Consider the following 23290-nt stretch of genomic DNA (forward strand, 5'->3'; position numbering starts at 1 on the left):
GCAACGATGTTTATGGATGTTATAACATCAAATATGTCCACTATAATCCAGGACAATAGGCTCAGTGTGGTCAACAAATTCTGTTCCCACTGTGAATTCATTTATACTATTCTCAAATCCTGTATATAACGTGTTTTTATAACAATAATTGACATTTCTGTTGAACTGCAAATTGCATTTACTCTACTTGTGGACCACACATGTATAACAGCATATGCATTCTCAATGCAGAGCATGAGCACTTTTCCATCCCTTCTAGACTACAATGGTCACTTTCACAGCTCACCCCCTTTATTCTCATATTCCAACCTTTGTAAACCACACGTGTTGGAGTCCCTGTCACCACCTGCCAGAAGGGAAGGGAGCTTTGTATGCAAAGAACAAGTCAAGGATGCAAAATGCTAAACAAGCTGATCTTATCCAAGGTATGTCATTTCAGAGAGCCAGTAATCTTTTGATAAATCATCTCTCTTGGCATCTGCTGATCAGCTAAGGTTCCCTGCAGGAAGGCTCCAGGAAGGTGACAAGGTTGGAAGGATTTGGGTAGGTTGGGGTCATTCTCTCTGGATTGATGTCTCAGTTTTTCCATCATGAAAGGACCATCTACCAGTTGGTCTAATTTATGTTTTTTTTTTTTCACTTTGCTGCTTCCTCCTGGCTGTTCATCAGTTTTGCATATGCCGTCATCACTCATCACTCATGCAGCTATATTTAGGTGACCTGGGCTTTCTGAGAGGAGATACCAATGGTGACTCTGAACTTCTGAAGGTAGAATGCATGTCTATAAACTCCTGTCTGCTTTTTTTGGGGGGAAATTTCATAGTCCTTTTTCGTATATTTTTGTAAAAATTCTTACTTTCATACTTGCAATATTACTTTGGTCACATTACGTGCATCTTTTTCATGCTTAGGATTCATCTAGTACAACCTCCGTCCTTGAATGTAAGGGATTCTGTGAATGAATCTGGATATACAAATTCCAATTGCAACATGTGAGACTTTTCATCTACTATCGACGTGGATGGAGTTTAGATTGTGAAATCAGAAGAATTTATTTTCAGTTATATGGGATTTACCTACAAAAAACTTCACATAGCCAACACTTGGAACGGTGTGTGATTTGAAATCTTCCAAAGTTGACAGGGACACACAATTCAAAGGCCATGACCTTGGAACAAACCCAAGTAGCTGGACAAACCAACGACAAATCAAACAGAACACAAGATCTGCAGGTTCCTGATCATCGACAAATTAAGCACCTTTCTCCAAGTCGATGAGACCTACATATGGATCGGAGCAAGCACGTATACAATTCCACAAGATCATATGCAGGATCTACTTAATTAGCATGGTCGACTAAAACAATGGCAAAGATGAACACTGGCATATCTGGGCGACAATGACACTTTGATCCTTGCTTTATGCCTAGCTTAGACCAGATAATTTTACTATTCCAACACAACCATGTCAGGGTGCCAACAATTTCCAGTCTATGATGAAAGAAACAAGAGAGAGAGATCTAGAGAGAGGTGCATGGCAAAAACAAATGTCTTGGTGAAATTTCCATATACCAGCTGCAGCTGGTTCCTAACATTTTTGTCTCTGTCCTGTTCTGCCAGAATTATTTGTTGTCTGGATGTTACTGATTCCAAATTAATATATACTGCGATGCGACATTTTTAGCACAACGGAAAAAGAGAGAGAATCCAAAAATAGGTGTCGTTGACACAGTACATATATGCATAAATGTCAAGATTTTTCTAGGCTAACACTTAATATGGATATGTGAGATTAGCCAAATATTTTTTTTTTGAGAACAGATTAGCCAAATATTGGAAGGCTGGCTTTTTAACCTATGATTTGTTCATGGTGTAGATGGGTCCATGGGCATGTGTACACTTTACCTCTTTGATATAGAGAAACCACTCTGGTTTTCAATTCGAATATGCTTTTGAATAGATTGTCCATGATCGGAATTTTAATTAATTAATTAGTTAATCTTACCTAATTAAAGCCTGTCCATGGCAATTTTCAGTTAACTCTATTTCTTCTTTATGAAATTACTGTTCTCTCGATTGGTACAATACCATTGTGCTGTCAAATTCAATTTAGATACACAACCATATTCTTCACGAGGATTGAGAAAAAGCTGCGACTTTTCATTCATGCAAGATCAGTTCACTAGATTTTGTCTCGGAACTGGCGTATTGGTTAAGCGAACCATCTCACGACTTTTAACCAAGTGGTTTTGAGATTAAAAAAACCCCAGAAATATACACAGTTAACCCACATCAAGTAGGTCTTTACACCACTCTAATATATCATAAGCACAACTAGTCTGCACGTTAGGGATTTCATAGTTCATGCCCATCGTTCTTCTTTGTGCAAATGGCTTAGATCCAAATATACAATACCATAGTGAACCATGGTTCAGATGATCATAGCCTTGGATTTGTATCGAACAGCATTGATAGTATGAAATAGGAACCCGGTGTGCATGCGATTCTTGTTTTAAATTAACTTTACGATTCTTGTACGATTCCTACAAAACTACTGACCCGTCTTTCTAATGAATTCGGTCAAGATATCACCTCATCTTTTCATTGGTGCTTATGTTTATAGGTCAAAATTTGAATTTAAAACCTTAAATTTGGGGTTCACCGAAGTTTAATTTGCAGCATTGGCTTTTATATTACTAAGAATATGTATATAATTTTTTTATTCATAAATTATTTTTTGTCTGTAAATATATATGTCATTTCGATTTTTTAATAAAACACCCAAACAATCACCCTCGTTTACCGTTTGTCTATTAAACACCCTCTCCTGCTAAAATAGATAGTTGGTTTTGGCTTCTATTGTTCAACGGATACTAATCCATTGTACATCTATTTTCCAATCTGGATACAGTAATTTAACAATCTCCCATAGACCATGCATGGCTACAATTTGAATGTTTCAACCATGGAAAATTGGAGTTTTTGACACCACATGTGCATGATTGATGGCTGTACCTAGACGTGTGTCTTGTAGGAGCTATTGTCAACACAGTAAGAGAGTGAGCACCACCAAGAATCAAAGACACTGGACTGGATTGTCCAGGTATTTAAATTAATACCCTCTATTATATATAAATATATCCCCTTACATATTAGTGTTCTTAACTTTCATAATGTAAAACTTTCTAGTTTACCTAAATTCATATATATCCTAATGAATTTAGGCATACATATATACAACCAATACTTCCTTCACTTTTTTTTATTTAATGCTATTGACTTTCGAGTCTACGTTTGACTATTTAATTTATTCTAAAAAATATATAATTATTATTACCTAGAGATTATTTGATTTATTACTAAAGAAACTTTAAGCATGACTTTTAATAAGACAAACGGTCAACGTGGATCTAAAAGTCAATGACGTTAAATAAAAAAACAAATAGAGTACATTGATCGATAGATTAAATCTAGGTATATTGCTGAAAAGTCTTACATTATAAAATTAATGGAGTATATTTTTGCTCAATGCAAATGCATGGACTTATTACTATTGTATTATCTTTTTGAAAATGATTTATTTGGACTAAGTTGCATGATGCTGTTAATTATCTCGGCTTTTTATACAGGTTAATGGCGGTCAGGTGAAAGGTTACCAGTTATGCCTTGTTGGGTTAATTCCAATCGCAAGTGAATTTAAAGGGATTAGGAAGGGATTTATTGGTATGAAATTATTCCCCCTCAATCCTCCCTAATTTTTCCCTCTTAATGAATAACCGAATAGGGAATAACCGAACATGGCCTCAGGCGGCTCAGCTTGGGAGAGAAAGCTACATTTTGAGTTAATTGAGGTATAGATTAGTACACACATTGTAGCCACCAAATTGTAAATTAACAATGAGTTTGTATAGAATGCAAATGGATGGAAATATAATTATCTAGCTAATAGAGGTTCACGCCAACAAAAGGTCCACCATTATTATATCAACAAAACTCAGGGATGCAACCATATTTGCTCAGTTTTAGATTAAGTCAGGGTGAACAAGTCGTAGCGTATTTTTAGTTTAGGTTTAAAATTGCAACAGAAGAGTGTGATGCACAATATTTTTTTATAAAAAAATCTAAAATATCATGCGAAAGCACACCGTGAAAGTAATAATCTACTTTAACTTCAGTACATTAATTAGAATAAATATATAGACACCAAAGTAAAATAACACTATATGAATGATATATGCTCATATATAGGTTTTTTTGGGCCGGAAAGGTGGAACAATACCTAATCTAAGGGCCCGTTTGGTAGGGCTCTAAACTTCAGATCCTAGCTCCAAACTCTAACTACAGTGAGAGCTGCTCCTATGGGAACCGAAGAGTAGATCAAAATTGTTTGGCTAGCTTGGTCTGCTCCAGAACTCCTAAAGGAGAGAATATGAAGTAGATTGACAATAATAGCCCTTGCGAGTTATGTGTAGTCATGATTAAACCATAATTTAATTATGTTTCTTTTCATTTAATTAAATACTGATTATTTTTCTTTTAAACTTCAACAACATAACTATATGTTATAAAATACTATATGATAGTTAACACATAATATAAATATTTACTAATAATATATAGTAGTATGAGTGGCAGATTCAAGTAATTACAATAATAAAGGGTAGTGGGTCTTTTGGCGTGGAGTGGAGCTGTGGAGCAGCAAAAATCCAACTCCACCCCTATAGTTCATTTTTCAGGAGTAGCTCCGCCAACTTCGCTCTAAAAAAATTAGAATCTGTACCGTTTGGCACAACTCCGGCTCCAGTTAAATTGGAGTTGGAAGTCGGAGCTGTGCCAAACGGACCATAATCTAATTTTAAAATGCATAATCTGAAAAGTTATATCCTACCTCACTCTATACAAAACAACCACCCCTGGACATTAATTAAGTGAAAAATAAGTAGAAGAGATAGACTACCATTTGAGACTATAAAAGACATGGAATGAACCTATATTATTTGATCAATTTCGCTAATTTGTGGGTATTCATATCTAAAGAATTCCCCACAAAGGCCTGCATCGATCAGCTGTACGTACACCAACAAATGTTGGACAAGCCAAATTAACTGCGTATGTTAGAATCTGGATACGATCGAGCAAACCGCCCAGGGGGAGAATATATAGGCTGTTGTTACATTTAAGGCTGTGTTCGGCCACCCAAGTTAGATATCTAATCCCCTCTTTTTCTGCATGCACGTTTCTCGAATCGCTAAACGGTATATTTTTTACGAAAATTTTCTATAGGAAATATGTTTTGAAAAAATCATATTAATCTATTTTATATTTTTTAATAATTATTAATTAATTAATTAGTCATGTACTAATCTATTACTACATTTTTTGCGCCTGATAACTAACCCACCTCCCCTCCAAATGAACGCGGCTTAATACTATATGCACACTAGTCTTCCTATAACATTAAATCAAACCCTTCTCGGAATAATTCCTCGCCTCATAACCACACCAAAATTGTTGAAAAAGAAAACCACAACTCATTTCTACTCCAATTGATCCATACGCCCTAATTTTTGTAATAAAAAGCATTTTATATCGCCCTCCTATTTTTTTATTCAAACGGTGAAGGTAAGCACAATTAATATGTTGCACTTGACCAGATAAAAGAGACCTATAGTTATCATAAACTTTGTGGTTTAAGTTATACCATGGAGGAACTATCTCCCGAGCAGGTCGGGCGGCTGTCTAGACTCCACCACTATTAGTTTGTTACCTCCACCAGCGATAGCCATTTAAGTATATACAATTAGTCGATTATTGTAAGAGCTATTAGTCGTCTGAGCTCAACATTACAACTAGCACCGACACCAAAGTTATAAACATACGCTAACCAGCCATTACGTACGAATGTTCCTCTTGTCTATATACTTGTTGTAATGTATAATTTTCGTAAACCATGGTATTCATTAATTAAGGTAGTCGTGAAAAACTCATCAGGATGTGACAATTAATTGTTGCCTTGCTAATTTTTCCCGTAGCAATCCACTAATCGACTAATCCTTCCAAGAATCTATGGACGGATATATTCTGTATTTTAGCTCTGGAAAAGAAGGGCAAGCTGAATTAGGAAGCATCATCGATCGTCCCTGGCTGCAGGAAGAAGTCAGTGGCAACCCTAGTCATCCAAATGAAAATGTGCATGCATGCATGTAAATTTTTCCATCGCCATGAGGGAGACATCCCTGCTTTAATTTGTACGGATGTCCAGAATATATTGATCGATCTTTTAGTCCATGTGGTCAAATATGTAGCTAGCTAGTTTAGGCCATGTTTAGTTCACAAAAAAAAATTTGGGTGGAAGGTCACACCAACGCGTACGGTCATATATTTGAAGTATTAAACGTAGTTTAATTACAAAACAAATTTCAGATTTCGCCTGGAAACCGTGAGACGAATCTTTTGAGTCTAATTAATCCGTCATTAGCATATGTTGGTTACTATAGAACTTATGGCTAATTATGTACTAATTAGGCTAAAAAGATCCATCTCACGATTTCCCCCATAACTGTGTAATTAGTTTTAATATCCATATATATTTAATGCTTAATTTAGATATCTAATGATTCAATGTGATGTTTTTGGGAAAAGTTTTTGGAAACTAAGTGCCTTAATCACATAGATGGCGAACGTGATGGTTGATTGCTTAGTTACTTGGGTAGACCATGTACTTTGATTCTAGATTTTTTTTTTCTTAGGTCATACAAAATTTTACTCGTCGGATTGGAGACTATAAGTCTCTTATTGTTACCACACCCACAAGACATATACTCCATTTTTTATTTCAGGCGTTTACTTTTAATCTATATTTAACCATTTGTCTTCTTCAAAATTTTCATGCAAATATACAAAATTACAGGTTATTCTCAAAATATTTCTTTAGTAATAAATTAAATCATAACAAATAATAAATAATTATATAAATTTTTGAATAAGAAAAATGATCCAACGTAGACTTTTTTTTTTGAGAAGAATCAAAGGTAGACTTAAAAATTAACTGTGTTTACCAATATGGCAACTAGGGGACAACAGAGGATACGTGTGTACGAACGAACAATGGTATTTAGCAATGTTCGTCTCTGTTGTTTCTTCCATCTTTCGTCTACTCAGTCGTCTTATATATGGCAAAGAGATAACTAATTAAAAAATTAAATAACTATATTATGTTGATATATATGAATTACTATAACCTTTTTTACTATATTATAATTGATATCCTATCAATTATTTCTGATTTATGTGGGCTAATTAAATTTGGTCAATTAAAATTCGAGTGAAAAATCGATGGGGTTGAAACAATAACAAAAAAGATTATTGTTAGGCCACCTCCAATGAATATCTCTAAGCTATGTATAAGATGTACTATACAATTTTTTAATAGAAGATAGATAAAAGCTATCTCTTAATGAAGAAATAGTCTCTTGCACATATTTTAATGTCAAGTGAGAATGACTTGTAGAGTCATTTATATTATGAGCTACTTGCTAAGAGCTAGACTATTAAAGAAGTTATCTTTTAGAATGTTTAGAAATAGTATGCTATCTGAGGTGGCCTTATACCCTCCAGACGGTTCAATCGACGTCATTGCTCATGAAATTATGTGCCCATGCTTTGACTATCAAACTAATGTAGCTTAAATATATAATTCATGTATATGATATAACTGGTTGATTTATATATATTGCAAAAGAACACATATTCTGGTAGTTATAGTGTTGAGTAGTATTTAAGACTCTAAGTTCTTAATTTAGAAAACGTTATATATATTTGGTTAGATGTAGAGATAAGGTAAAAAAATACCTTTGTCTAAAAAATATATATATAAAAGAAGATTGCTATTGTACTTTGATTCAATTTAGTTTTCTCTCTTGTACGAATTCAACCTTGGTTTCCTTTCACTTTCACGTTGAGTACCCGAACGTACATATATGGAGCCAATATCATGCATGTTTCATTTTTTTCATCACGTGAAACTCTCGGGTGCATGCATGAAATGAGATAAAGTTTAAAGAGCACAATTCACATGTTTCTTGAGCTTGGCCTAATATTCAAACAAAACGGTTTTGGACCGGCACCATTGGATTAGATCTACGTGTCTCTGCTTGATTTGCTATATATAGTTGCCCAATCTTCCACTACCACCCAAAGAGTCACCGTAGAGGAGTCAATAGATACACAGTGTGTCCGTGCTTATTAAACCAAAATTGGATTGATTAATTCAGGGTGAACCCATGTCCCCCTAATCTGATAAGATTAATTCAGGGGGACAGGGTTACAATTAGAGACATAATATGATAAGATCAAGGCCTACCCGATCCGAATACATAGAGTGCAGCAATCTCAGCATACAATCCAGATGTAACCAAACTCTAACCGAACCAGTACAGGATAATGTTGTCTTTTTCGTACGGTACCCCCTTCGCTATATGAATATGTACAAATTAAGAATACCCCATGTACGAGTATCTCACAAATATCATTTTGAATTAAAAGTAATACATTTATACTATATTAAGGCATCTCACATGCAAATTAATACTGTAAAGTTAACAAGTTTTCCTTTTTGTCTAGGTTAAACTAAAAAATTAACCAGTTGGCGGCCGACCATCATCAAGTACTACATGAACTCTACCCATAGTATCATATCAATGCAAACGCATGCATGTGCAAAGACATTCTATATATAGCTAGCCCTATAAACTGCCATATGGATGTTAATTATTCACCAAATATTGAATCCTAATGCAATATTTGATATAATGCAAGATTCAACACGGCAAGGTAATGAAACCACTGTCCACGTGTAAGATAAAAAGAAAGATCGAAAAACTAATTAGTGGTATGTAGCAACAAGCCACACATACACCACCTTGTCTCTGTCAAGGGCTACTTTGGCCCTAGTCACCACCTTATCGTAGGAAAGGGTTCGACTAGAGAGTCCATCAAGATCTAATAGTAGACTAGCTAGCTCAAGATTGTGAATTTAGTTGTTGGTAGGCTTCATGAAGGACATGCCAAACATCATCTTGTCTTTGTTAAGTCATTAGGACACTGACACTATGCCCCTTGTCACCACGTCATCCTAGGTCACTGTTGGACTTTGGGGCCATCAAAATCGAGTTGTGGACTAGCTTAAGCTTGCGAATTTGGCTTGGCAGACAATAAGGGGAATAGGGGTGCCAAGATTGAGGCAAAGCATGCCACAACCGCAGCCGTCACTTTTCTATATCCAGTTTCCAAGGTTGAAAATCTAGTAAGGTGAGCGACAAAGGTTAGGATCAAGTTGATCTCGTGTCTTAGATGCCAATCTATATTTTAGTATGGTAAGGGTGAGTGACTAGAGGCACCAAAATAGAGAAGGATGCAGTGGAGTCCGGCCGGCAATAATCAGAGGGGCTGATATAGCAGAGGTTGCCATGTCAAACACGGATAGCAGGGTGGTTGGAGCCCATAGAGAGTTAGGGGTTGGGGAGAAAGATCCTAAGATTGATTTTTGAATATAAAAGAATTGATTAGCGATTGGTTAATTCCAAAAGCATATAACTATCTCAGTTGTTGTATCAAGTATTTTATGAAACTAACCCTTGACGTACCTAAGAGTCTCTACAAGGGCTTGACGTACCATTAAACTTGCCCTAATAAATATATATAATATCCTTGACTACACTTAATCTTAGCCGCCATGGCACATGCCACCATGCCATGGCATGCATTTAGGTATCGGAATCTAGGGCTACCGTAGCCACCAAGCGCATGTGCATGGTTTGACGATGACACTTAGAATTATTCACAGGTGGCAGCACACTGCTTCATCTCCTTTTCTCTGCCCATCTTATACGTACGTCCCTAGCTAGTTCTTCCACATGCATGCACCGAGACATGTTCCAAGTCAAGATACGGTACACACGTACATCAACCTGATGCATGCAATACAGGCCGGCGGTCACTATTCATCAACGCATGCAAGACATATTTTGATCATGAATCTAATACTGTCTCCGTCCCTAAATGTTTGACACCGTTGATTTTTTTATACAGGTTTGACTATTCTTCTTATTTAAAAAATTTACTTAATTATTAATTATTTTTATATCATTTCGTGTATTGTTAAATATATTTTTATGCATATATATAACTTTACATATTTAATAAAAAATTTTAAATAAGATAAATGATTAAACGCGTATAAAAAATAAACAGCGTCAGACATATCTCTAAGCAGCCAAGCTAGCTTTCTATATCATAGCATACGTACATGATGATGTGATTGAACAGTATACCACCATCCATACACGTTGTTAGGTACACACACTAAATAACGTGTTATGGGTACTAGTATGACTGAAACAAAGAACTACTAACTACTACTTATGTCTTAAAACTAGTAACTACTTTCTATGGTTTAAAATATAAGTATTTTTAGAATTTATAGTTTGTCTTACAATATAAGCATTTCTTTGATTAACATGCTTTAATCATTTTAATGATTCCAAAACCAATCCGATACTTAGAAAAATTAATCTAATTAAATCAAAAATTAATTACTAAAGCGAGTTAAGATAAATCTTTTAATATTTTCTTAGTTTATGCCAAGCAACGGAAAAATATTTATATTTTGGAACGGATGGACTAAATATTCTGGTCATCACTCGATAGTCATTGAAATGCATGCGAAGATCGGTATAACACGAGACACGGCTAAGGCCCCGTTTTGTTCTCAAAACTTCACATCGAATCTTTAAACACATAAAGAAACCATTAAACATAGATGAAACCAAAAACTAATTGTATAATTATGGAAGAAATCGTGAGATGAATCTTTTGAGCCTATTTAGTGCATGGTTAGCCATAAATTCTACAGTAATCCACATGTGCTAATGACGGATTAATTAGGCTCAAAAGATTCGTCTTACGGTTTCGCCTAGGCAAGCCATGAAATTCGAATTTTCATTCGTGTCCAAAATCTCCTTCTGGCATTCGGTCAAACATTCGATATAACCGCAAAAATTTTTGCTTTTGCAAACTAAACACACCCTAAGTGTCGTTTGCTGAGCAAAGCGTACGGCCGGCACGTACGACGACTTGGACTAGTTCTGCATTTACATCCCCAAACTTGAATTCTATCTTGCTCTGTCCGTGTTCCGGAGAAATGTGGTTTTCTCTATATTTTATATACTATATATATGTCTCACGGACAAGTTAAGAATGAACGTACGTACTACTACCTATACTTTAGTACTAATGAATTAACAGTGATAGGCCAAGTTAATTAATTATGTGTATATATGCATGTGTTGTCAGTATGACCTAGTATTCATGGCACTTAATTAACTGCCGGCAATAAAATGAAGTTAATGGCGAACTATTTGCCGGGAATATATCAAGTGCCGGAAATAATCTTGGACGTCAACAGCGACAGTAATCGATGGATCAAATTTTATTTGTCTGGTACGATTCGACGGCATGTGAGAACGCAGAGATTCTGCAAACGATCCAAGTTCTATCGAAGTTTCTAAGAAATTTAAATGTGCCTTTGCCAGTCAACCTTAACGTTTTGGCTTTGACATGTGTTGGAAACTCAAAATATATATAATTAACCTAAGCTTCTTACCCAAGTTACCTTTCTAATAGTTGATTAGATTATGTGTAGTGTGATGGTCATAGCTATTGTATATTTATTTAAAATCTGTTTATTTTATATGTAATTCTAAGAGAAAAATTCAATGCCTCTAAAAGTTAGGACATCGATCTATACAAATTTTCGTTCATGAGAATATGGTCATAAATTTCTAGATTACTGACAAAGCTAGTTAAGACATTATCTTATCGGTGCTAGCTATTATTACCTCCGGTCATCTTTATTTGTCATTTTAGACAAATACTTTAGCCTATTTTCTTGTCTAAAACGTCATTTAATTATGTCGGGAGAGCGGAGGGAATAGTTCACCATGGAAACCATAGAAAACTGATCTCAAATGTACATAAGACTTAATTTAATTTATGAGGCCATTGATTTTGTCGCATTTATTGGATTCCCCACATGCATGCATTTGTTCTACCTTTATTCTCTGCCGTCATCTTTTACAAAACAAAATTCCATTTTGAACACTCTCCTTGATACTCCCTCTTCTTGGTCCCAAGAAGACCTAGTTTTTGCCCCTTTTATCCATCCAACAAAGACTTCATATTTTAAAACAATTCATGTACTAAGAGTTCGATAAAGTGCCGAATAAATGAATTGTAGCTTGGTAAAGTAATACAAATGTATTGGAGTTTAAAAGTGAAGAAAAAATTCATTACAGTTAATAAAATAAAAGGTATTTTAGTCTTTTTAGCTTTGTATTGATTTGGAATATGAGATGGAGGAAAAAAATAAAGTCTTTGGTGATAGAGAGGGAGTATCTAACTAATTAAATTGCATATACATCAGGGGAGCCATGATGATAAAATTCAGCACACACTTGAACTGATGTAGAATTTTGTTCTTGCATGTAAGCTAGGTTACTAGCTAATTCATCCCAAAATTGAACTAAATCCTAGGAATTAATTAATCAATTGGTCAATGGCATGCATGCACTCACGCATGTGTCAACATATATGTTTCTATCTAGCTAGGGTATCATACAAATTGCAGGAAGCATGCATGGACAAGTCAATTAAGCCAGAGGGTTGGAGGAGGGCATAGATACTGGCATGGTTAAGCATGTGACAGCCACCTACTGTTCCTTGTCCAAATCCAGCATGAAATTCCGTGCCGTTTACGATAACCACACACACACCAAGTGACCCAGCTCTCTCTCTCTCTCTAAAGTCATCTCTCTCACTCTCTCTCTCTTTCTTCTGTGATGGCACGTACGATTTGTGTGGTACATAGCAAGCGCAGGAAGCCGCCTTTGTTGGTCAAAGTGAAAAGAAGAAGAAGAAGAAGAAGAAGACAGAAAAGTATTAATTACGAGGTCATTTAGTTTAGCGAGAGCTTTGTAATTAACCCCTATATAACCCTGGCTGTAACTTGTGAAACTCTTTCAGCCTCCTTCTCCTCGCTCTCTCTCTCTAACTCTCCTCGACCAGCTAGCTACTATATTGCTGATCAAGAGCTCGATCTCAAGCAGAAGCAGAAGCTAGCGTGTGCAGCTGCTGCAGGTTTGATCGATCGATGGAGAACTTCCCGATACTCTTTGCGACGCAGCCGTCGTCGTCTACCTCCAGCTCCTACCACTTCATGAGCTCTTCCGCGGGCACGGGCGGCGGCCATGACCACCGCCACCACCATGGACTACAGGCAGGCGGCAACGGCGGCGGTGGAACCTCCCTGGGCCATGGCTTGTTCATGGGGTCCTCGTCGTCGCTGTCCAACTCCAAGGACGACGTGGACGGCGGCGGCGGCGGCCAGGAGGAGTTGTCTGCCGGAGTCGACGCAGCGGGTGACGGCGACAGGCTGCAGGGCGGCGCCGTCGCCGGAGCAGCAGGGAGGAAGAACGGGGAGAAGAAGGAGCGGCGGCCGCGGTTCGCGTTCCAGACGCGCAGCCAGGTCGACATCCTCGACGACGGCTACCGGTGGAGGAAGTACGGCCAGAAGGCCGTCAAGAACAACAAGTTCCCAAGGTAACTAATTAACATCATCATCCATGGATTAATTCTCTGCAATATTTTTCTATCCATGATCACTTCTCTCTACCTATCTGCATGCACCATCGATCAATTGATTGATCTTGAATTTACTATTAATTACGCAAAAGCTAATTAGATGTTCTCCATTGAGGTTTTCTTTCTGGGATGGATGCTGTTTCAATTCTTGATGTTGTGATGATCTTTCTGGGGTGTTGCTTCTTTTTAATTATTGGTTTAGAGTGTAATCCGATGGATGCTTTTCAGTAGGGGTTAAGAGAGAAAGTAGGTGAGATGGAGTCCCAATGAATCTTCCAAGCTCTGCTAGTGGTTTGCTTACTTACATGTGATAATGACATATCTCATCCTCATCATCTAGATGAAAAAGACTAATAGTTTCACATGATTTTGGTGGGCATCGATCCATTCAATAAATAGAAGAACCGATGGCGATCGACTTTGACCGGCAATAACTTGGATGACCATCCACCGTTGTTTCCATCGAATTAACATTATCTATTAATCTGTATATATGTGTGTGCTATTATCATTCTAATTCAGTCACCATCTTTATATGCTCCCTAGAGAACAAAGTTTGAAGGTGTGTGCTCACTGTGAGCTTAATTAATTCCAGAGCTCGAAACAACGGGTAGGTCGTACGTAGTTTCGTCTGGTTTGTGACCAGAATTAGTTAGTTAATTAATGGTCAACCATAAAATGTTACTATTTGCTAGAAGTGCCTGACCAACAACTGAGGGAGTCTTAAATATTTCATATGTTATTTATGAGTAAATTACACACACACAGATAAGGAAATATATAATAGAAAGGTGTATATCCAAGAAAGAGAATTTGCTTAAAAGTTCTGCACCTTAATTACGACTTTACCATGGCATTGGTCCCCTGTCATTTCTGTGATCAAAATTGGCTGTGCTTACATATATTAGAGAAATCTTGATCACTCCATAGCATTGTTCTTTTTTTTTCCCTTCTCTTTTGACACCAATGACATCGTTCTTTCTTTTCTTCTCTTTTCTGAAAAATTTTGGCGACATTTTTTTTGGCAAATATTTTGGAGACACTCAACATGCACGAAGAATTGCAAAGACGTGCATAAATATGCTCTTGGACATAAACTGCAGTGATCTATGTTTTCGTATCATTATTTTCAACAGGAATATTACTTCCAATTTTTACTAGACCCTTCCCATTGGTTCTACTCAATTTTTTGCATGTTGGGGAATATCCAACAACTCCTTTTTTTTAAAAAAAAACAACTTTTGACTGTATTTGTGCAAAAGCCAGGGATGCATCTTTCATTATCTAAAAAGCAAATTGCTTCCAATGAAACGATTATCCAACGAGATAAATTCGGTTCCTTTTAAAATGGTATGCCTCCTTTTATTTTAGAAAAAAATTACTTAAATTTAACATGCATACAGGTAAACCTGTTAAACACCTATCAACTACTAATGTGTGCCGTGCAAAATTTCTCACAGTCTGTTGGGCTAAACCTAAAATTAAATTAGAAATCTTAGATATTTAGGATCTTGCTCAAGCTCAAAGTTTTTCATACTAGATCATAAATGTCAGCGTGGGGCTCCAGCCCCCCTCATACTGGATCCTCCATAAAAAATGAGAGAGAGGGTAGGGGAAGAAGAAGGTAATCAGCACCCGAAACTTCGTATCCTGATCCGCCTGATAAACACAACTATAATTAATTTAAATCAAAGAATGATAAAAGGTTAGGTCGGTGCACAATCGTGTGGACAAACATCCTGTCCAGTTGATTTCTTTATGGCCACTGTTACACGTTTTTTTATAACCGTTTGATTTAACTATATGGGAGTTAAAAAATCTAAGTTTACTCACGGCACATCCACCGTTATACATATGGTTATTAAACAACCATTGAACTCTTGTAAGGGAAATTGAACAGACACGTTGTGACAAAGAAAGAAAACTGAATTTGAGCTTACTTGCAAAGAAAGAAAGTAAACTATCATATTCATGAATATATAAATATTCTTAGTTATCTAAAAAGGTTCTGGCAACCTGGCTTCCATATCTCTTTAGGAGAAAATGGGTGCATAATATATGTACCACAAATTAAGACCATGTTTGCTTCCAGGGATTTTTTTTAAGTCCCTGTCATATCAAATGTTGGACACTAATTAGAAGTATTAAATATAGACTATTAATAAAACACATCTCATACTCTGGACTATTTCGCGAGACGAATCTATTGAGCCTAATTAGTCCATGATTAGCGAATTGTGATGCCACAGTAAACATTTGCTAATCCTAGATTAATTAGACTTAAAAAATTTGTCTAATGAAATAACCTTTATTTGTGCAATTAGTTTTGTTGTCAGTCTATATTTAATAATTCGAATTAACGTCTAAACATTCGATGTGAGAAGAAATAAACAAAAGTCCTTGAATCCAAACAACCCCTTAAAAAAATCAGTTAGACAAGATTCTCAGCGACGAAGAACTGCATGCATGCATGATTTGCAACTCAGCACATCCTTTATATTTTTAAAAGAGGAACAGACCCTTCATACTACATATATCTGCATTATATATTTGCAGTAATTATATTCTTTCTTGATGAATCAATGTATATATATGGAATCTAACGCGAGGGTGCATGCATGCAAATGCGTGGGGGGATGCAGGAGCTACTACCGGTGCACGCACCAAGGGTGCAACGTGAAGAAGCAGGTGCAGCGGCTGTCGCGGGACGAGGCGGTGGTGGTGACCACGTACGAGGGCACGCACACGCACCCCATCGAGAAGTCCAACGACAACTTCGAGCACATCCTCACCCAGATGCACATCTACTCCTCCACCGCCTCCTCCGCCTCACCTCATCCTCTCTTCCTCCCTTCCTCTTCATCCTCACCTGCTGCTGCTGCTCATTCCACACACCTCTTCCAGTAGCTGCTTCAGTTCTCTCTCTCGATTAATTAGCAGATATTCGTCATATCATACGCAACAACAGATGTATTTCACATGTACATGATCAATGCATGCCAAATGCCAATCTTCTCATGTGTATATGCAGTGCATGCATATATCCATGGGTGGAAATTTAGAAAGGAATTAAGAGGCTTTGTTAATTTTGTACATTAACCTTAGAGATCGATGAGGTGCAGTACGTGCTGTAAGAGAAAACTAGCTAGTGAATAATAATAATAATAATAATAAGCATGATATATCGATTCAGTGCAGTAGCAAGCTCAAGATGCAGGGTTATATATATGATCTCTCTCTCTCTCTCTCACACACCCACACAGCTAGAGATACCCTCTCCCATATATACAGATATACTACTGTGTTAACAAATAGGTAGCGAAATTCATAGTTGTCGTGTGTGAGGCCTGGAGAGCCTTGTTTTCAGAGAGAAACGATAAACACTATGTATATACGTGTTAACTAAACTTGCATGAATTGCCATAAATTTCCAGGGATTATATGGCTAGCGAAAGATCGATGCACATACATATAATACATTCAGTAATTAAAATAAACATAGATCTAGGTGCCTGCAGAAAGTAGAGAGTATATATATCTAAATCCATCGCAACTCCCTCTAATTCGTTTCTCTGCCCATAATCAAGCCCATTTACAGTGCCATCCCTCCTTGCATGAATATATATTAATTCATGATTTCTACGTACATTCGTACTTGATATATTGAAGATCGATCTCAGTGAATTGCCACCTATCTAGGCACCCTCGAGCCGAGTAGCCTGGACCCAATTAATTGCAACAATCTTGTGTTTTCAACTGACTTCTGCAATTTAGAGTAATGTGAGATACACCAGCATGCACTAGCGAATGGAGCTCGTACCGGCAGTAATGTTTAATTTCCTAAACAACCTGCCATGTCTAACCTTCGATTAATCCCACAAAAAAGCGCAGCAAGACAAACGATTAAATTAACGTTCTTTTATATATATCATAGAGCAAGACTAATAGGCGTGCACCCCCTTAGTATAAGCTATTCTACACTTCCCTCTCTTCTAAGGCCTCTCAAGGTCCATCCCACCTCCCAGCCCTCTTTACTAGGCCTAAAAATAATCCTCACCATAATTAAAGGTTGGTCAAAGAGTTCTCCACGTGGGTCAACCCCTTATGGGCTTCCCCTCTTGTCTATCTAAGCCACTCCTCGTCTCCTAGGAATTCGGCAGTAACACGAAGAAAAAAATACAGTAACACGATAACTAATTCACAGTAACAACGTCGAAACATACCCATGAAGAATCTACTTTTTAAAGCACTTTTTTCTAACAATTCGGTAGAAACATTTTTAAAAAATAATATATGAGGTGAGAGATAAAATTGTTTAAATTTTAGAATCTTAAGAAATATCTATAGGATTTGTATTAGTATACACTAATGTTATGGCAATAGTTACAGTAACGCTATACATTCTATGTAGCAATAATGCCATGTTACTATAAAATGTGAATATAACATAATGATATAAGTGTAGTAACACGTGCGTTGTTACTGCATAATTACAGTAACGTCGTGATATAAGTATAATAACATCATGATCGAAGGACAGTAACACGAGGTGTGACTGTATACTATTGCTACAATACAATTAATACATGTGGGAGAGATACAAGGTTGTATTTCTAATCTTTAAAGAGCAATATCTCATGTGTCTTATATTATTTTTTAAAACCGTTTTCACCATAGTGATTAAAAAATATGATTTGAAAAAATAGATCTGTCATAATGTTGTTACTGTGTTTTATAAGGCATGTTACTGTATTTTTGTCTTCATGTTACTCTACTTTTCAGACAGACGGGACTGGACAAATGTGAGATGTGGAGGAAGGCCAAATGACATATTTGACCAACGTGGAAGAGCTTTGACCAAATTAGGAGAGATGTTTTGGACCCTTAGAAGGAGGTGGGAGGTGGGTTTAGGCCTTGTGAGGGAAGAGGGGCATAGAATAGCTTATTCTATGAGGGTGTGCATATATATATATATATATATATATATATATATATATATATATATATATATATATATATATATATATATATATATCGATTAAGTTTGGTTACCAGCCTCCAAACATAAACACTATCCAGTTAGCTTTATTTTTTTTGTTCCACACAAAAAGTTTAGTTGTAATCAAGGGCGGAGCTACTCGTACCTAGGGGGGATTCCTCTTAGAAAAAATTTTAGCTAGAGTTTATCAATTTTCACCGTATATTTATCCCCTAAATCCAAATTCAGATACCCTCAACAGTCTAAACTTAGTTCAAAACACTAAAAAATAAATGAGTGGCATTGATCTATTTCACTCTAGAATCGTCCCTAGTTTTAATTAAAAGGATGCTCATATATAAGGGTGGCAATAGCCCCGGTTAGGCCAAGGCCACTAGCAATTATCAGGACAGGGTTGATGACAATTTTCTTGGGGCTTATGTGTAGAGCCTCGGTGATGAGTAACTAGGGTCCCGATCTTTCGAAAGGGACAAAAAGATCGTTGTGGAGACTCTACGGTGATGAATGATCCCAAAGACTAACCAAATCGATCAAACCTCTCGCAATCAATACACCACCATTCCATTGGTTATCAATTATATGGTAACTTGGTTGATCTAGGGTCTGTTTGGGGGAGATTCTAGAAACTGGAGCTTCTCACAAAATCTCTAGAAGTCAGAAGCTTTACCAAATAGCACTCGGCTTATGAGAATCTAAAGTGCCAGAATCCAGAAAGTGAACTAGAAGCCAGAAGTTGGGAAATCCAGCTTTTCCAGATTCTGAGAAGCTGACTTCTCACAAGCCGCTTCTCAAAATCTTAAGCTCCTCCAAGCAGGCCCCTAATCAAGAAGGCTATCTTCTGCAAGCAAATTGAGAATACAAGTAAGATATTAGAATGAGCAATCTAAATTTGTATTACGAATATAGATGAACATCACAAGCTAGGCTTCCATCAACCGAATTAGCGGCAATACTACAACAACAAAATAATATATCTAAGCAAAACCCAACTATAAACGATGACAACTACTAAATATGTATGACTAGGACATACATCTAGTGGAGGAGGATGAACGAAAAATAAAGTATGGCACGTGACTAATTACAATATTAGATAAAAATCATTATTCTTTCAATGACATGATAATATAAGATTGTAATTAGACAGAGAAGCCAACAATTTTTAACATACAAACACAATCTATTCGCAAACATACAAGCAAACATTAAAAATTACCTTAGCAATATAAAGTTTCAACACTAGTCACTAGAGCTAAAGGAGAGGAGCATTCATGTATGAATAATGTACCAGTGCCAAATAAAGAGCAACAATATATTAGTATTTGAGACAAATTAATACAAAGAATGACAAAAGGAATTTAAAGAATACCAATAATAATTTTTTAATTGTTCCTTAGCACTTGGGTTGTACCTATAAATCCTGTTCCAACAGTTCCAAATATGCACATAACAAAAACATAAGTCACACAAAGCATTATCAAGCAACAAAACTTAATCAGTCATTCAGTTTGTTGCTAAATAGACCAATCAAAATTTTCAAATCTACCATTTTATGATATATGCTGGTTTATTTTCCTTTCCTTTTTTATAAATATGTTTAAAGCTAAAATTAAAAAAATCCCCAGGACCCCAACTAGCAACTGCTGCCTGCTGCCTGCGCGACACAGGGCGCGTTCTAGAGTGACGGTAGGAGTGGTGCTAAACAGCGCACGCAAAACGAAAAATATCATTAGATTATAAACTTGAAAAATGGATTAATCTGATTTTTTTAAACAACTTTCATATAAACATTTGTGCAAAATATGCATCATTTAACAGTTTAAAAAGCGTGCACGCGGAAATTAAGGTAAGCATTAGCTGACTGAGGCCTTTGCGAGCACAGCAATGGTCTCCTCTTGGCAGGGCTCAATGAATAGCGTAGGTTACTTCCTTCCCACTAGTTGTGAGCTGTTCCACGCGTCCTGCCAGCTCGCGGTCGCCTGTCCACCTCCTTGCTCCTCGGGGCCTGGGTGTCGCCCGCCTTGCACAGGTGTGACGGGCCAAAGGGCGACACGCAATACCGGTTGTTGAAGTCCCTAAGTTGTGGCCTAGAGGGGGTGAATAGGTGTTCTTAAAAAACATTTTAGTGTATCAATATTTAAAAGTCCGGAATGTCTAATCAGGTGGGGCATATCGTCTGGTTGACACTCTCGGGTAAGTCCAAGAGGACTGATCGGACCATCCAGTCATGATCATCGGACCATCCGACTTTAAAAGAATGGATTGTAAGAATCCTCTTTTCAGGTGAAGTTTCGGGAAACGTGTACAAAGAATATATGTAAGTATGAAAGATGAAATCGCACAGAACAGAAATAAAGTAAGATTATACAAAGAGACACAACGAGGTTTTTCCGAAGCTCGATTGAAGAGTCCTACTCTCCTGCCTCTGTTTGCCAAACTAAATAGAGGTTCCTCAGTTCCCATCATGTGGAGTACACACTTTGACATTAGTTCAATACATGGATCATGCAATATTATTATTATATAGAATAATTAATGCTAATTTGTATAAAACTATAAATAATACATACTATAGATAGTTGTATATGAGCTAATTGATTGTATTTACCATAGTTATTGGGTGGAACTAGCAATGTGATTGTCAAAAGTAATGAAGAATGAGAAAACAAAAAGGAAAAAGGAAACATATGATAAATGTTTGAGTCTAACTTGTTGTGCTACAACATAAATTTATAAATTTATGTTAAATTTTTAAAATATTAATAATATTAATATTTTTTATATGCATCATATAATAAGTTTTCTCTCTTGTATGTCTTATTGACTCCTAACCTGCTCATTCTTTTACGAGTAAAATACATAGCCAATCCTTAAACTTAGTAGCGGATGTCATATATATCTGTAAACTTAAAAATTACACACCTAGTTACTGAAATATGGGAGCAAATGTTATTTAGGTCCATAAGCATGAAAATTGCACATATTTACTTAAACTTGGCAGCAAATGTCCATTTAGATCTATAACCATAAAAATTACACATGTAGGTCCACAATCTTGGTTTAATTAACCATAGTCAGTCCAAACCTGATTTGACTAAAGTTGTTTGCCGGCGTGACATTTCACGTAGGTAGCACATTTAAAAATAAACTCTTTATGACAAAATGTGCTGGAATAATTGCAGTTTACCCTTTTAACCCGGCATAGCCACATGACATCTCCAAGCTCCTACATGTTTAGCAGTCACTGGAAGAAGTTAGTTCGCCCCTACCGCCACAACCTTGCTACCTCGAACAACTCCCTTATCGCTGCCCACCGCTGCTCGTCGCCTCAGCCACTAAATGTGCAATTTTAAAGTTTACGAACCTATGTTGTACCCCCAAAGTTTAAAGATCTAGATGTGTAATTTTACCTAAATGACGTCTGTTCTCAAGTTTAAGAATCAACAATGTATCTTACTCTTCTTTTACTCTTTAACCAAAATACTGAGCAACATAACCTAAAGCTTTTATTAGCTTTCTCTGTAATCATACTGGATCATATCATTCTTTCCAAATTTCTTCATCAAATCAATGCATCAGAAAGGAAACCACAATGAAGATTCACAAGGGAATATGCACTGAAAAAACCAAAAAAGAGAGAGAAAGAGCCCAACTTTTTGATGGGAAATGTCCTCAACAGACATGGGACAAGAAAACGTTCCAAATCAAGAATTTGGCCCATTCACAACTCACTCCTTCCCTCCATCATCGACCTACCTGCCACGTAAGTCAGTTAGGCCATTCACAGCGCGAAGGATCCCTACCAAGGACCCCATGATCCAATTAGGATGAGACCACCCATCCAGAAAAACTGATCCTCTATGGTGCGAGTGGCTCGATCTAACAAAAAAATTTTCATGTCAGCCCTACCCTTTGTATTTTAGCTCACATGTTTTTTCTATATGCCGAACGATACACATTTTACAGTAAAACCCCTCAGACTAAAAAATCACTATTCCCTCCATCCCCGAAAAAAATCGATTTTTAGAGTACATTCCTTGTCCCAAAAAAAATCAATTTTTAGAGTGGTCAGAGTTGCTAAACAGCAGCAGTACAGCAGGTTAAACAGCAGTAGTACAGCTAGGGGTGGATATCGAGCTAGCTCGGCTCGGCTTGGTATAGCTCGTTAAGATAACGAGCTGGCTCGGCTCGGCTCGTTATCTTAACGAGCTAAAAGCCCACCTCGGCTCGACTCGTTTGAAAGCTCGAGCTGGCTCGTTAGGCTTGTGAGCTAGTGGCAGCGACGTACGGTGGCCGGCGACAAAACGAGTTGATGACATGGTAGATCTACGGTGGCCTGGCCGGCGGCGCTAGGAGCGCTGACGGGGGAGGCGGTGCGCAAGCGTAGGCGACGCGCTAGCGACGGGGACGGGGGCGATGCGCTGGCGACGGGGGCGCGACGCGCCGGTGGCGGGGACGACGTGCTAACGAGGAAGGCTGTGCATCGGCGTCAGCTGCGACGCGTTGGCGGTGGCGGTGACGCACTAGTGTCGGAGGTGACGCGCCGACGGTAGAGCGGGCGCCTGGCAGTTTGGGAGAGCAGCCGCCCGTCGCC

The 23290-nt window shown here is 37.2% G+C and overlaps 2 protein-coding genes across 6 annotated transcripts; both read left to right on the plus strand.

Moving 5' to 3' along the window:
- Positions 1 to 247: 247 nt before the first annotated feature.
- On the plus strand, positions 248 to 1678 carry LOC107305202. Of its 5 annotated transcripts, none has more exons than XR_001551350.1 (4): positions 248 to 425; positions 506 to 543; positions 716 to 768; positions 1137 to 1678. XR_001551350.1 is itself a non-coding variant. In XM_015842031.1 (4 exons), the coding sequence occupies exons 1-4, from the start codon at positions 266 to 268 to the stop codon at positions 1275 to 1277; spliced, it is 438 nt and encodes a 145-aa protein (XP_015697517.1). In that variant the 5' UTR covers positions 248 to 265; the 3' UTR covers positions 1278 to 1678. The 5 variants fall into 5 exon arrangements, 2 of the variants coding, with proteins under 2 accessions (XP_015697517.1, XP_015697518.1); XR_005812816.1 differs by having other exon boundaries at positions 510 to 543; XR_005812815.1 differs by lacking the exon at positions 1137 to 1678 and adding an exon at positions 912 to 1078.
- An 11392-nt stretch (positions 1679 to 13070) lies between these two features.
- Positions 13071 to 16881, plus strand: LOC102716258 (probable WRKY transcription factor 56). The gene is made up of 2 exons (XM_006662878.3): positions 13071 to 13655; positions 16340 to 16881. The coding sequence occupies exons 1-2, from the start codon at positions 13207 to 13209 to the stop codon at positions 16602 to 16604; spliced, it is 714 nt and encodes a 237-aa protein (XP_006662941.1). The 5' UTR covers positions 13071 to 13206; the 3' UTR covers positions 16605 to 16881.
- Positions 16882 to 23290: the final 6409 nt, after the last annotated feature.

Source organism: Oryza brachyantha, chromosome 11 (genome assembly GCF_000231095.2).
Source record: "Oryza brachyantha chromosome 11, ObraRS2, whole genome shotgun sequence".
NCBI classification, from domain to species: domain Eukaryota; kingdom Viridiplantae; phylum Streptophyta; class Magnoliopsida; order Poales; family Poaceae; genus Oryza; species Oryza brachyantha.